Below are 15190 nucleotides of genomic sequence, written 5' to 3'. Positions count from 1 at the left end.
ACTTAAAAATTTTCAAAAATCTCCACAGAAATGTTCGAAAAGTATTTTGTTAAAAAAAATTTTTAAAAAAAAGTTTAAAATTAAATTAAAAAAAAATATTAAAATACTAAAAATTTAAATTAAAATTTAAAAAAAAAGATTAAAAATATTTTTGCATTTTATTATAACTGAAATTCATTTTATAAATAACTATATGTTCCTTATTATATTACATAGTATTCCGAAAACTGACGATTTTTTTATTAATCACAAGACTAACCGAATACACAAATCAGCGGCTTTTGTGATTTGTCTATTATATTTTCTTCTTTTGTTATACTTACGGTGTTGTGATTCTACCGTACTACCGATTGATCTATGGTTAGATACATTTAACAACTGTAATTAACTTCTTTATCCTAAATATCCCCCTCCCTCCCCCTGATTATATCTCCCCAGGCTTCTTCACCCTTTAGTCCCTCATTTTAGGTAGCTTTACCTCTACCCAGTGACCTATGGATAGCTAGATTGAACAACTATATAATTATCTTGTTTATCCAATACATACCTACCCCCCGGCTTACACCGCTTTTTTAAAAAATAGACAGTCAATATTTGATTGAAGAATTATCTATTACTCCTAATATTCCTTCAATAGACCTGTCAATATTTGATTGATTAAAGAAATTTTTTCTTAACAATGCATCTTCAGAGACCAAAGTTTACTGTCGTAAAACCCACTAATGGAATGACGCATCAACTCGTTTGTTATAATTAATCCTTTTGTTGAATTGTATGGTTTGATTGTAGGCGTATTTTTATGTCAGCTTTTGAAACCTTAGCTAAATCTAGTATACATAATTGTAATAAAATACACAATACAATAAGAAGCGTTGAAATGCCTATTTTTTCTCACTGCTGAATGGTTTGACTGTAGGCGTATTCTTATGTTAAAGTTTTTGAAACGTTAGCTAAAAACTAGTATACACAATATCACAAAGAAACGTTTGAAGATTTATCTAAGATCTCGTACGCACTCTTGGTACTTTAGACGTTAATGTTTTAAGGGTACATATTTTCAACAAAACTATAATTATCTGTCTAATAAATTTAGCCAAGGGCTCATTATTTACCTTTACATCCCCTTTTAAGACATCTGTCAATATACCTTCTGTGGAGAATGTTTGACCGCCTGTCATTAAAAAGAGATTGTTGTCTCTGCATTTTTAATCTTCTGTCGAAAACACACTTCTTTTGTTATACCGACTGTCAATTTAGGGGCAACGATTGGACCTCTTAAGAGCTATTGTCATACGTGTTTCAGCATGCCACCCCCCTCCGTCATGTGATTTATATTCTATAGCTAATATACTGAGTGAAAGGACTTTGAAAAGTATATAAACCGCACTCCAACCATTTGGAGAATCATCATTTAGGAAACTATCTTCTAGATAACATGAAATCTGTAGTAGTTGACTTTGAGTATCTACACGGGAAGGACGAAAAATGCAACCTCGCAGGCAATCTGATAGTTAAAGAACTAAGTTGTGCTACTGTTACTAAACTTCCAGGAATAGTGTCATGGACATTTTTACCGCCTTATAGTCAATCTACGCTACCTTCGTCTACACAACGACTCAATAGCTACATCACCAGAAATTTACACGGAATCTCATTTGGACGAGGAGAAACGCCTTATCACAATCTTCGTCGCTGTCTCATGTTAGGTACCCGGTTCGCAGACCGTATATATTGCAAGGGTAATGAAAAATGTTTCTTTCTTTTTAATATTTTAAATAAAGAAGTCATAAATTTGAATGACGTGGATTGTCCAAAGGCCATGGATATAGAAGGTGAGACACGTGTCACCTGTCTCTATGACCACCAAAGAAACACGTTAGCCCGTCATCGTCCGTGCGCATTGGAAAAGAGCCTTTTATACGCTGATTTCGTATACCAGAACGAGGACAGTATAAATTTTATGCTAATAGTGTAAAATTTTAAAAATTAAAGTTAAGTTTATTGCATTTAAATATGGATTTCTTATTGGCATACATAATAATAGATCATAAAGGAGAACAGTTTTCGTAATTGTTAGTTTGTATATTGTACATTTTTTATAATGGTCCTCTATAATTAAAATAAGAATATTTTCAAAGATATTGCATACGTCACAGATGGGGGGGGGTTTATTGGGGGTAAACATCTCAAAAAATTTGTTTGCGGGGGGGGGGGAAGGGGTAGTAAATACCTTCGTATAACGGGTAGATACTATAATAGCTTCAGTACCTTTCTCAGTACCATGGACTGCGAGCGAGAGAGAAGCCACTGATCTAAGATCTTTAAGTAATGCAAGGTTTTATTCTCTACCTGACAATGTATAAGGTCTATCATATAAAGGAACGTTTCCAGCATGGGAAACTCTATAAGAGCCGCTTGCCGAACGATAAACATACAATTCAGCATTGATTTCCATGGAAAATACGCTGAACCAGCAAACAAACCTTTCGATGTCAACGAAGAAAAAACAAAGGGATATAGGAAAATGATCAATTGAATTGGTAATTACTTTTAATTTCAAAACCACACATCTTAAAAATATTTGACTTAGCATTTTAAATTAAAAAATAGCTTAATGCCTTACACTAAATTTAATGATAGTTAATATGAACTTTCTTTTGAAGATAGAAGAAGTTAATTTAGAATAAATCAAGTACTACTTATCATGAGAGTCATAAAGAATGGTAAACTATGGCCTATACTCCAAAATGAATTTTATACAACGCAATTTTAATTACCTTTGTATTAAGAAGTTAACTCTGCTTAAAGGGCTAACTGCATAGATAATACAGTCGTGACGGGAGTATACTAACTTCTCCCTCCCCCCTCCACTATGACATAGATGTGACAATCTAGGCTCAGATATTCTTTAGTGAAACTGGCTTGTATTGTTACTTGATATAAATTTATACCGTAGTTACGCAGATTGGAGAAATTAGTTTATATTATATCAATTTCATTTTATAATTAGATCTTTTGCTTTTATAGCAAAATAAAATAGAGGAGTAAATTTATTTGATATTATAATCTTTATTCATGAAAAGCTCTTTTACTTTAAATTAGGGCCTACATCTATAAGCCCATAGAGATATGAAAGGAGGAAGTGACAGATGAATGGGAAACATTACGGAAGTTTTTGCTTTCTACTTAAATTCGTCAACTGAGAATCATATAAATTTGGATTGTATGTAAAAAAAATCTATAATAAGCAATAAGAACCAGAAATGCACTATATGCAAGTAGCCACTGGCCTCCAAATACTTCGCTAACTTACCCTATTACAATAGAACAGACCAAAACATAGTCTTCATTCTTCTCTTATTTACTTTATATTATGATCTTTATGTCTAATCCTACGTACACCGAATGTATTACAGCAAACTTACATACCATTGTAAAAAATACGAAAGGGGGTTACCTTCCCTTTTACGAAAGGAAAAAGTATTGAACTCCCTCCTTTCACACCTGCCGTAAGTATAACTAGCAAATTTAATTACTTGCAAAACTTAATGCCGTTAGTAAAATTTAAAAAAAAAAATTATTCAGATTTTTATCTTCTTTACGAAGATTGAAGAAATTATTATATAATAAATCAAGCACTTAATCAAATGGCTTTTACTTAAATCCGTCAACTGAGAATCATATAAATTTGGATTGTATGTAAAAAATCTATAATAAGCAATAAGAACCAGAAATGCACTATATGCAAGTAGCCACTGGCCTCCAAATACTTCGCTAACTAACCCTATTACAATAGAACAGACCAAAACATAGTCTTCATTCTTGTCTTATTTACTTTATATTTTGATCTTTATCTCTAATCCTACCTACACCGAATGTATTACAGCAAACTTACATACCATTGTATAGAATACGAAAGGGGTTACCTTCCTTTTTACGAAAGGAAAAAGTATGGAACTCCGTCCTTTCACACCTTTCTTGGTCGTAGCCTTGAACATTAAACGAAAATCCTTAATAAGCTTGATATTGTTCTTAACAGCAGCGTAATATTTTTCGGTTCCGGAGGTTTCTACATTGAGATTGATTTACAGTTAAAATTAGGGACTTAACGTGGTAAAATATTACAGGATTAGAAACTTGGAACAGTTTGCAATTTAAAATTATCGGATCATCAAATTCCAAGCCGACTTGAAGGATGGTCAAAGTGCCAAATCGTAATTAGTTTTATTACAATTAGAATTAAATTGTCTATAATGTGAAATGGTCATGGAAACCGACCGATAATCCTTACGATGAACATTTAAAACATTTCCCTAAATGCAACTTTATCAGAGGTGGGCCTACTAAAAACATACCCTTTACCATTGATGAAACAAAGACGCACACCAAAAATATAAAAATCAAGACCGAAGAAAAAACACCTGAAAAACCACAAGAAAACACGGAAGAAATACATTGTATCATATATTTAAAGTCAAAACTAAAGATCTCGAAAGATTAGTTTTGGAACTCTATGTTAGAAAACAACTTAACGCCTTGTATATTAAAGAAAAACTTAATGCCTTACGTAAGATTTAAAAATAATATTAAAATAAAGACGTGTCCCACTGCATTTGCGTCTACTTTGATGGAAACAGAAGGGGGGTATTACTTTGACTCACTGGCTTTAGGGAACTTTCTCCCCTCGATTAAAGAATTTGTTAAGAGAAATTCTAGAAAATGGTCCTTTAACAAAAGAAGACTTCAAAACTTGTCAAGTTCGACATGCGGACTATATTGTATTATGTATATAATACAAAGAACAAAAAGAAAGAGCCACAAATCATTCATGAGACAGTTTGGACGAGATTGCTTGAAAAATGACGTCATTGTTACAAAACATGTTGAAGCGCGCCCGTAAAGATTAACTTTATCCTTTTGTTAGAAAATAATATTTGTAATCTCTTTTGTATTTTTAAAAAATAAATGTGTCACCCTTTTTTTAATACTGTTTACTTTTATTTCGTATATTAAGGAATTTGAGGGGGGAAGGTAAAAAAGGGGGTAGTAAATTTAGGGGGATATAACTCAAATAATCCTTTCATCATATTCATTCAGCATCATGAACTCCGAGCTGCAAAGATGTAGAGAAATTTAGTATAAAATAACGAGAGAAAAAAAAACAGAATATCGCATTCGAACTTTAGATCTCGTAACATCAAGATGGATCCTGAATCACTTCGCTGGAATTTGGACGAACTTGCTGTAAATAGGCCTTGCCCCTTAACTGGGATTTTACTAGCCTGGAAACCGACCGATAATCCTTACGAAGAACATTTAAAACATTTCCCCAAGTGTAATTTTATCCGAGGTGGGCCTACTAAAAACATACCCTTTACCATTGATGAAACAGAGACGTACACCAAAAATATAAAAGTCAAGACTGAAGAAAAAAACGTCTGAAAAACCTCAAGAAAACACGGAAGAAACTTATCATACCTTTAAAGTCAAGACTAAAGATCTCGAAAGATTAGTTTTGGAACTCTACGTTAGAAAACAACTTAACGCGTTGTATATCAAAGAAAGGCTTAATGACTTACGTAAGATTTAAAAATAATATTAAAACTTATCTTCTTCCTTACGAAGATAGAAGGAATTATTTTAGAATAAATCAAATGCATTTTAAAATGAAAATTGAAAAAATATCTTTAATATTAGAACCTATACTTTTAAAGAAAATGAAATAACTTTTTTACTTTATATTATGGTCTTTATTCCTACAAAACCATCTTTTGTTATAAGCCTATATAATCGATCAATCAAATATTGACAGGTAAAGAGAGGAGATCGAAAAAACCCGACTCCTCCCCCTTGAGTGGCCGCCATCTTGAATTACTCCATACTGGCTGCATATTCTCTCCCGCCGTTTCTAGGAAACGTCAGATTATCTTGGCAGTGGCCATTTATCATAGTTCTTTCTCGAGAGGAAAAAGTTTTCTCTTCGCGACTAGCGCGCGTCGGGAGGGGGAAAAAATTCACGCCTCTACACTCTTGCAAAGTTTTTTTTTCGGGTTTTCTCTTCATAGATGATGTCCACGGTACTAACCATTATTGAAGTGAACTTCGTGTAAGGTTATATATTTCTGCTAAAAGTAGAAATAACGTTTTTCCTTCCGATGAAAATTTGCCCGAACGAAAACGAAAAACGTTTCGTTCCGATGAAGATTTTCCCGAACGAAAACGAAAAAAGCTTACTCTAAAGACGAAGATGATCTATTAATAAAATTGCTTGTTGAAAAATACCAGGAAGGTAATGAGTACGTTTTTGTAAGTGTATTGAAAAATTACTAAAGAATGTAATAGTTTTAAACATTTGTGGATTTTAATTTTTTTTATTAGGTCAAACTGTATACGACAGTATTAAGAAGTTATTCCGTAATAGGACGAAATTATCACTTTGGACGAGGGGAACATAACAGTTTAAACCAAAAATATTGGCAGCAATAGAAAAATTGGAAAAACAAATCCCCGCAGGTATGTCTCTTTATCTTATCATTTTTATGAATTAGAATTTACCTTTGATTTTTTCGTTTGAGACCAGGGAAAGACCCCCAACTGTATTAACGCGTTTTACGTTAGCGCCAGTTACGGTTTATTTATATTGCTTTTCGTTAGTTGTTTTTTTTTGGTATCGTTACGTTAAGTTTGATTTAGCAGTTTCTTTTCAGAAAGTTAGGGGTGTGTCTTTTTATTACCATAATTTAAGAAATTTCTTTTTTTATCTTTACAAGAAGCGGAAGGCGCACCAAAAGACGAAAAAGAAGGAAGATCCACGAAAGGAATGCCCTATAGTATGTGTTTATATTATTTTCACGTTTCAAAAGAAAGCTTCTTTTGCGCACATTAATTTCAATTTTTAAGGTGCAGAAAGCGCTGCAATACCCGAAGGGAAAATGAGCCAAGAAAAGGGACTAGCGGGTCTTAAAGAAAAATCCAGGAAAGGAACGTACTCTAGTATTTTTTAATTATTATATTTAACTCTGATAAATTTAGACGGTTGTTATTATTTGGAATTATGTTTCTTTGGAGAATTAGTGATTTCAATTAAATTTAATTTTCAGAAAGTGAGGCTCCAACTGCTAAACACACCAACATTGAAGATTACGTCTCTAAACCATCTACTTCAAAGGAGCACGAAGGGACAAAGACGGACAAGAAATTAAAGTTTAGTAAACCATCTACTTCAAAGGGGCACGTCGAGACAGAGACGAAGCCAAAACTAATGTAAATACTACTATTCATTTATTTGCTTCGCGTCCAAGTGGAAACCCTTACTTTAACGTACTTTTATTACTTTTTAATCATTAACACCAATCAGACAACATGAGATTAAACGTTTACTTATATATACCGGAACCGAAGATCCACACCTTACTTTGAACATGCCGCCCTATTCAAATTTACGCGAAATGCGTCAAAAATGCTCAGATTTGATAAAATCCATTCATACAGACAAGACTTTGGAAAAACCTAGCTACGATACATCCCAAATATATTCTTTATCGAAAGCCATGAAAAGTGGTTCTCAATTGTTTGGTATTAACTCCCAAATAATTTAAGTTAACTATTTTTTAAATGTCCATTTTAGTCTTCACAGAAACGAGGCGCTTGATAAAAGAAAAAGAAGTATCCGAGGTTGAGACACCGCACATTAATTGTGTCAATTCCATGACGGTAAGAATGAACAAACATATTCAACCATTCGTCGAAAGAGAAGTTCAAGAGGAAGGCATCATCTGAGTCTGTATCTTGGGGTTACGTTAATGATTCTAATGTAGTCGTTATAACTGTCATGTATGGGTTCAAAGTTTACTATTATGGCTGCGCGCAACACCAATTTATGTATTTAAACCGATGTTATCAGTAACTCGGGCGATTAGAGATGCTTATCGCGCTACGGGAAACAGTTAATAAAAAGCTCAGTTATAACTACAATTGTTATTATTTCCGGACTTGACAATTACCAGTCCCATTAATCGCATTTGTGGCACGAGAGATCGAATTAGTCATTGTGAAACAAAACTGGCCGTGGTAAATAATTTTTCCCCGTCACGTATTGCCTATAATTTCACTATTTCGATTAATCTTTCCAGGATGGTAATCTTGCTAAACGTCCATTTCCGCTAAACGAAAAATCATTTAAGGTATTGACTGAAAAATCTACATTAGACCTTGTTTTGGAGATGTGGAAAAAGTACGGCGTTTACGTCAAAATTGACGAATCAATGTTGAAAAATACGCAGCTTTTTGCTTCAAAGTACAACCAGTTCCAATCAATTACTAAGGAACTTTCCACTTTGGTAAACTGGCTTATTATTTAACTTTTCCAGATTGTAATTTACTCATTCTCAACTTTGTTTCCTTTTTTTCTCTCTAATTTAGATTTCAACGTACCAAGTTGAAATCGAAGAATCTTTACAAAAATATCTGTGCTTGGATGAATTGAAACTCAAAATGTCAAAGATCAAATTTGCAAGTATTCTACCGGAGTCGTTCTGGAAGGTCCCGCGGAATAAGTCAACTTCGCGTCCAAGTATATGGAATCTCAAGTTATTATTGTTAAGGATGAAACCCTTAATTAGGACAAGTATAACTTTTATAGCTCTATGAATTTGTTTATAACTTCGAAACGTTTCCATTTATTAGAATACAACCTTTTTCTCGAAGAACATAACACTAAACAATACCAAAGTGCGTCCCCTGAAAAGTCTTTCGTGGAATCCATTCTTGAAATGGTAGAATATATTGCGTTTAAGTTTTTAAAAAAATGAGTGTTAAATTGCGCAAAATTTCATTATGTCAATTTAATTAATATATTAATATACACAAGGGTCGCGGCTGGATAAATTATTTCAGGCTATTACACGCGATACACCGTTGTTCCTAAGGAAGAAAGTGATATGGTAACGAAAGGAATCAGCTTTGTGGTTTCGTAAGTTTGATTTTTTCTTTTTTTTTCGCAACTTTCTCATAACCTCGAATCATGTTTTTTCAGCCTGGCCATTTAGCGACTATTCCATATTCACTTAGCGAGAAAATCCTTCAAATCATGGCTCGATCCGGAACCCTGAACTTTGTCATTCAAAAAGGAAGAAATACGGTGTTTATGTTGAGATAGAGAAAGAGCGACTGTTCTCTACTACCCTCGTTGCTTTAAAATACAACGCTTAAAACATAATCACAAAACAATTCTCCGTCTTGGTATTGAAGCTTTTCCTTAACATTTATTTATAATTTAACACTTAAATAAACGGCTTTATTTTAGGTCTCCACCTTTCAAGAGGCGTTTATCGAAATCGAAGAGTCCTTGCAAAATTATCTCTCACTAGACGACCTTAATTCCAATGTCGACAATGTAAAATTTACTTTAAAAGAACGGTGTGACGCTAACTGGCGGTGGCGAAGAGTTTGAAGTCGCTAAAACGTTTATCGAGTCCCAACTAAATTTAGTTGTTAAGGCTGAAACCCTTAACTTTTCCAACAATTTTGACCGATCGAAAGAAGGTGAAAGTCTACGTTTTAAAATCGAATTTATTTCCTCAGATCTCAACCTCATCCTCGAGGGAATTAATTCGAATATTTACTTAAGACAAAATCCGTCGTCTCAAACGTCGTTCGTGGATCACATTATAAACAAAGTACGATTTTTCCTCTAATCATTTGTACAGCAACCTTAGAAAATACTTTATGAATGTTCTCGAGCCTTAGACTTGTGATTCCCCAAGAAATCGAGCGTTAGGCTTAGCTCCGCATTGTTGATCACCAACAATTAGAGCGTAAGGTATCAATCTTCAACAAATAGAGCGTTAGTCTTAACTCAGCGTCATTAATCTTCAACAAATTGAGCGTTAGGCATAGCTCAGCATCTTGAATCTCCAACAATTAGAGCATTAGGCTAAGCTCAGCGTCATTAATCCCCATATAGTGGGATGGCGTAGCGGTTGGCCCTTGCACCTCGCATCAAAAGGGTCCCCTGGGTTCGGTCCCGGACAGTGGCAGTGGGTGAAAACACAGGGGACAAGCCCTTCTGCGTTGAGTTTGCAAGTTCTCTCCGCATTTATTAAAGTAGTTTTCCTCCGCTGCCTAACCCGGTTTCTCCATTCCATCGAAACTTCTTGAGGTTAATGTTAATAAATAGTGTAGGGCGATATCAGTTAGCTGTGGCATAGGGGGTAGCCAGCACCCCTCTATACATTTTAAAGGGACCCACCTGTAAATAAGCCTTAGGCTTAGTGTGCACATCCCTTCGTAGAAAAAGCTTTAATTATTATTATTATTAACAATTAGAGCTTTAGTCTTAGCTCCGTGTCTTCAAATCTAATTACGACATTTTTTTAAAAAGGTGGCCGAAGGCGTAAACCTACCAGACAACTAGAGCTATAATCCCCTCTATTGAACCCGAACAAATTATGGAAAACAAGTCGGGAAAACCAAAATATTACCTCTCTGTGTCGAGAAGATTATATAACCTTAAGTATCCAATGAAAACGTCGACCTTTTGCCCTCATCCTTTCCCGCGCTTTGCGCTCCCGCATTTCATCCTTACTCTCAACATTATCTTCCTCCATTTTACATATAAAAATCAAATACTCACAAAAAGAAGTGGCAAAAACCTGCTGGCTCTTTACAACCACTTAATTTGACTTAATATCCAATTTCCAACAACAATAATATACCGGTAGTTTAATTGACAACCTACTAGCATCGAAATTCTCATAAGGAATGGCTCCCGCGGATAAAAAACGGCAATTTTCAACTAGGTGGGCGTTATCTCATTAGATTTGAAAAATATCATTTGTCTTTTTTACCAATGCCTAACCGTTTGGATTTTTTAAAGCAGTCTTAGCACCAAAAAATATTTTTGAATGAGGATAACAAAGGTCTGTCCTCTCGTAATTTTTTAAGCTTTTATCATGATTACTCTATACAACAGTAACAAGGAGTATAAACCCATTAGTGGAAGCAGTATTTTTTTCCCAAAACAATCTCGCTTATGTTTATGCAATGAATGAAATATATCACAATGCACGGGCCTTGATAGATATAGGAGGCAATGAAGGAAATATATCGCATGCACGGGCCTTGGTAGATATAGGAGGCAATGATAATCTCTCTCTTTGCACGAGAGGTTTATCTTTAATATTTAAATAAATATAATTATTTTTAATTATTTTAATCTTCAATAATTAACATTAATAATAGTTAAATCGTTTAAAATAAAGTTATACTTATTATCTTCTCAAACTTTGCTAATATTGACGTTTAAAGTGAAGGGTACCCCTCTTCCCGCTTTCTTCAAATTTTGGGGTATATATACGATTCGTTTCCATTATAATAGTAAGGAAAAACCGCAAATGCGAAAACCTTTGGTAGCGATCCTACCTTAGGGAGGCTAGACGTTTCTCGTAACCCTAGCTGATCGCCGCGTATATCCTAAAACCAAACGATGATAATGGAGTAGAAGCCAATGATACAGATTGGTGTCTATGTGGAATAGACGGAAGACCAGTGGATGGTGGTGTTAGAAGGCAGTGTAAGTGCAGACGGGTGTCAATGTGGGATTGACAAAGAACAGAAGATGGTGGTGATTAGAAGCCAGTATGTACAGACTGGTGTCCACGTGGAATGGACGAAGACCAGAAGATGGTGGTGATTAGCAGCCAGTAAGAACAGACTAGTGTCCGTGTGGTATGGACAAAGACCAGAAGATTGGTGGTGTGAGAACTCAAGTAGAGGAGCCATTTCCGTGACTGTGAAAGCAGTTCGGAAATGGCGAACACGTTTGCTCCGATACGCAAACTGCGAACGCGGTCACGTGGGTGTAACAACGGACAGACAGACAGACACACACACAGACACACAGACAGACACGGCCGTTACAGAACCTCTCCTGGACTACGTCACACGGAGAGGTAAAAACAGTCTCGCGAACAAATCATTTTACTTTGTCTGTGGAAAGTATGAGAAAAATGTACGCCTTTTGAAAGAAAAGCTTCAAGTTGAAATTCTCGTGGACGAAGTTAATTTCGAAATAATAATCTCGGGATTGGTTAAAAATGTTGATAAAGCTATCGAAAGGTTGCGCGATTCCCAATCAAACTTTAGTAAAAACCTACTGGATATGACTTACAACGTAGATCGCAAACTCGATCCCAAAAACGTATTTAACAATTTGGTGTTTTTTTTTCTAAATCTGAGAGCGAGGGCTCGCAGATTTTCTATAATATTGAAAGTGATTTATCAAACTTTTTCAAACATCTCAATGAGAATGAGGAATTGAAAGGCAATATTTAAAGCCAAGTATTACGTATTAATTACGGTGATGTAAAAGAGGTCTCTAAACCTTGAAGGAGAGAGGAAGGGAGTGGAAACCCCCATACCTATAGCGTTGCCTCTGTAGCCCCACCTACGGCACCGTTGTCTTCCCAGCATCCTCAGCGGTTAGGGTCGTATCGGACGAAAATGTAAAGGACGCTCCCTCTATCTAAAAATTAGAAGCTAGTTCTCGTACATATAAAATGGCGCTACGCCGCAGCACTTGGCAATCGCCTACCGAAGGGTAGGGGCGTGCGCGAGGTACACTGGGAGAGATACGGTGCCTCATGTCGTCCTTCATCATTTCCATTCCATCTCACCTCCTTTATCCCTGTCTAAACACTATTTTTAGGACGTTTTGCATTTCGTAATGAGTAAGAAGTGAAATTTAACCCTTTTCATATTTAAAAAATGTTTCATATTCAAAAACATGGTTACATTTAATGAGAAAGGAAATTAAAAACTAGTTTCATATTGGAAAAAAAAACATATTTAGAAACACTTTAAATTTATTTTCTTATTAAAATATAAATTTTAATAAGAAAATAAATTTAAAAAGTGCGTCATATTTAGAAAAAAAGTTTCTTGAAAAAATTTTTCATATTTTGAAAAAAAAATTCATATTTTGAAAAAAAATTTCTTATTTTGAAAAAAAGGGGTTCCATAGTTTAAAAAAAAGGGTTTCATATTTTGAAAAAAGGGGTTCATATTTTGATAAAAATGTTTCAAATTTTAAAAAATGGTTTCATATTTTGAAAAGAAATTGATATTTTGAAAAAAAGGGGTTCATATTTTGATAAAATTGTTTCAAATTTTAAAAAATGGTTTCATATTTTGAAAAGAAATTGATATTTTGAAAAAACGGTTGATATTTTTAAAAAATTTGATATTTTAAAAAAGAAGTTTGATATTCTGAAAAAAAGTTTGATATTTTGATAAAAAAATTTAATATTTTGAAAAAAAATGTTTCATATATAGCGATTTAAAATAAAAGTATTATTGTTAAATGTTAAAGTTATCTCAAAATTATTTTTCACTTTTACATTTGTAAAAGGCAAAGGCATCTTGAACATAGTGGTTTTCTACATTATATATATTCTAAATAAATATCCGCTATAAATTCGTAAAGCCACTTGCAGACTGAAAATTTGGCCTTTTCAAGCCAAAAAGCATATGCATTTTAGACACAAGTGATACATTGGTGTTTGGCGGACGACCTTGAAATTCACGATATGTCTCAGTGTGTTACTGCGTTTAGAGCCTGAGACCAAAAATATTGTAGTTCTACCCCTTCAGATTCCATCAAAAGCGTGGCCGTCAAAAAATGATGGGGGGGGGGCTTAGTCTGCAGGTACTTTTTTGAAATTGGCCTCTACATAAAATCCCTATGTTGCTGGGGAGGAAAGCGTGGGCGAAGGGTGATCGTCCCTCCCGCGAAGAGAATATTTTGCGGTGGGGTACAGATGAAGGGTGTTCTTACCCTTCCGCTGAAGGAGTTCATGAAAAGACTCCTTTTAACAAAAATTAAATTCAACGTATGCTAAAACTCGAAGGAGATAGTTGTAGTGTTCCTGTCCAGGATTTGACGAATATCTTGCGAGACACGAGATTATGTACGTGATATCAGGTCGTGTTCGTTGTGATAGATACAGGAGGATTCCAACCAGTTTCCTGTAAGGATATTGCTCCTGATCCAATGAGTTGATTCCATTCTGACTCAGCCGCGTTCCTTGTTCTAACGGTACATCGAGCTTCTTTCGAGAGGCTTCTATGTTGAATTCCTTTGCTATTTTCGTAATATATCGGGATTGATGTATGCGGACTTCTTCAGGTCTTGTGAAGTCGAATTCAACGCCGAGGAAGTATCTAAGCTGCCCCAAATCGGTAATCTCGAAAATCGTCTGTAACTTGCGAAGTAACTCCTTCATGATATCGTGCTGTCTTGCTATGAGAATAATGTCGTCAACGTAGACAATTAATATGGCTCGCGTGCCAAAACGATATAGGCAGTTACATCCCTGAATTTTCGTGTATCCTAGCTTTCTTAATGTCGAGTCCAATTCTTCAAACCATTTTCTTCCGCTTTGTTTTAGCCCATATAATCCTTTCTTGAGATGCCATACGAGAGTTTCCTTGCCTGGTGAGACGTAACCCTTGGGTTGTTTAACATACACGTCTTCATCGATGCTCCCATATAAATAGGCGCCTTTAATGTCCAGTTGTTGATGGCACCATCCGAGACAGACAATAAATACGAAGACGCATACTCGGACTAAGGTGAAATTGATTACTGGCGCATACGTCACATCGTTATCTACGCCGTAGATTTGTGAGTATCCTTGAGCAACCAGTCTTGCTTTATATTTGGCGATTTTTCCTTTGTCGTCCCGTTTGATTACGTATATCCATTTCGTTCCGATGAGTTTCTTGTCAGCCGAATGTTCTATCAACTCATAGACTTGGCGTTGTGTTATGGTCCTCATTTCGATGTCCATGGCGTTTGTCCACGTATCGACATCGTCCATTTGCATGGCTTCTTCATATGTTATTGGGGCTTCTACTATGTTGGCTTCAACATTTGTATCTGAATCAGTCGTTTTCGGTGAGAAATTGAAGAGATTAGGATCGTAAGGTTTTCGTTTTTGCTCCAAATATTCCTTTATTCGTTTCTGCGAATGAAAGCGTTTGTTTGCTTCTACGTCATAATAATAGACGTCCTTTCTTCCCTTTGATGATCCTTTGGTTCTTGTTATGATTCGTCTTTCCCAGTGGATATTGTTCTCCGTATCATCTTCGTTATTGTTCTCCGTATCTGTTCCATCATTCTTTGATCGGT

At 35.0% G+C, this 15190-nt stretch overlaps 1 protein-coding gene and 1 long non-coding RNA gene across 4 annotated transcripts; both read left to right on the top strand.

Annotated features, from left to right (window-relative positions):
• The first annotated feature begins 1098 nt into the window (after positions 1–1098).
• Positions 1099–2012, top strand: LOC149622059 (uncharacterized). Of its 3 annotated transcripts, XM_089853604.1 has the most exons (3): positions 1103–1372; positions 1431–1706; positions 1782–2012. In XM_089853604.1, exons 2-3 carry the CDS (start codon positions 1436–1438, stop codon positions 1973–1975), a joined length of 465 nt encoding a protein of 154 aa, XP_089709730.1. In that variant the 5' UTR covers positions 1103–1372; positions 1431–1435; the 3' UTR covers positions 1976–2012. The 3 variants fall into 3 exon arrangements, with proteins under 3 accessions (XP_089709731.1, XP_089709730.1, XP_089709729.1); XM_089853605.1 differs by having other exon boundaries at positions 1099–1706; positions 1785–2012; XM_089853603.1 differs by having other exon boundaries at positions 1103–1706.
• Positions 2013–2218: 206 nt separating this feature from the next.
• Positions 2219–4121, top strand: LOC149622058 (uncharacterized). The gene is made up of 4 exons (XR_016374990.1): positions 2219–2540; positions 3103–3223; positions 3417–3509; positions 3586–4121. It is a non-coding gene; the product is annotated as an uncharacterized LOC149622058 (long non-coding RNA).
• The last annotated feature ends 11069 nt before the right edge of the window (positions 4122–15190 follow it).

This window comes from Phalangium opilio, unplaced genomic scaffold (assembly GCF_054372755.1).
Source record: "Phalangium opilio isolate 3A_F unplaced genomic scaffold, DU_Popi_V2 ptg000200l_1, whole genome shotgun sequence".
Taxonomy (NCBI): domain Eukaryota; kingdom Metazoa; phylum Arthropoda; class Arachnida; order Opiliones; family Phalangiidae; genus Phalangium; species Phalangium opilio.
This window is presented reverse-complemented; position numbering and strand designations above follow the sequence as displayed.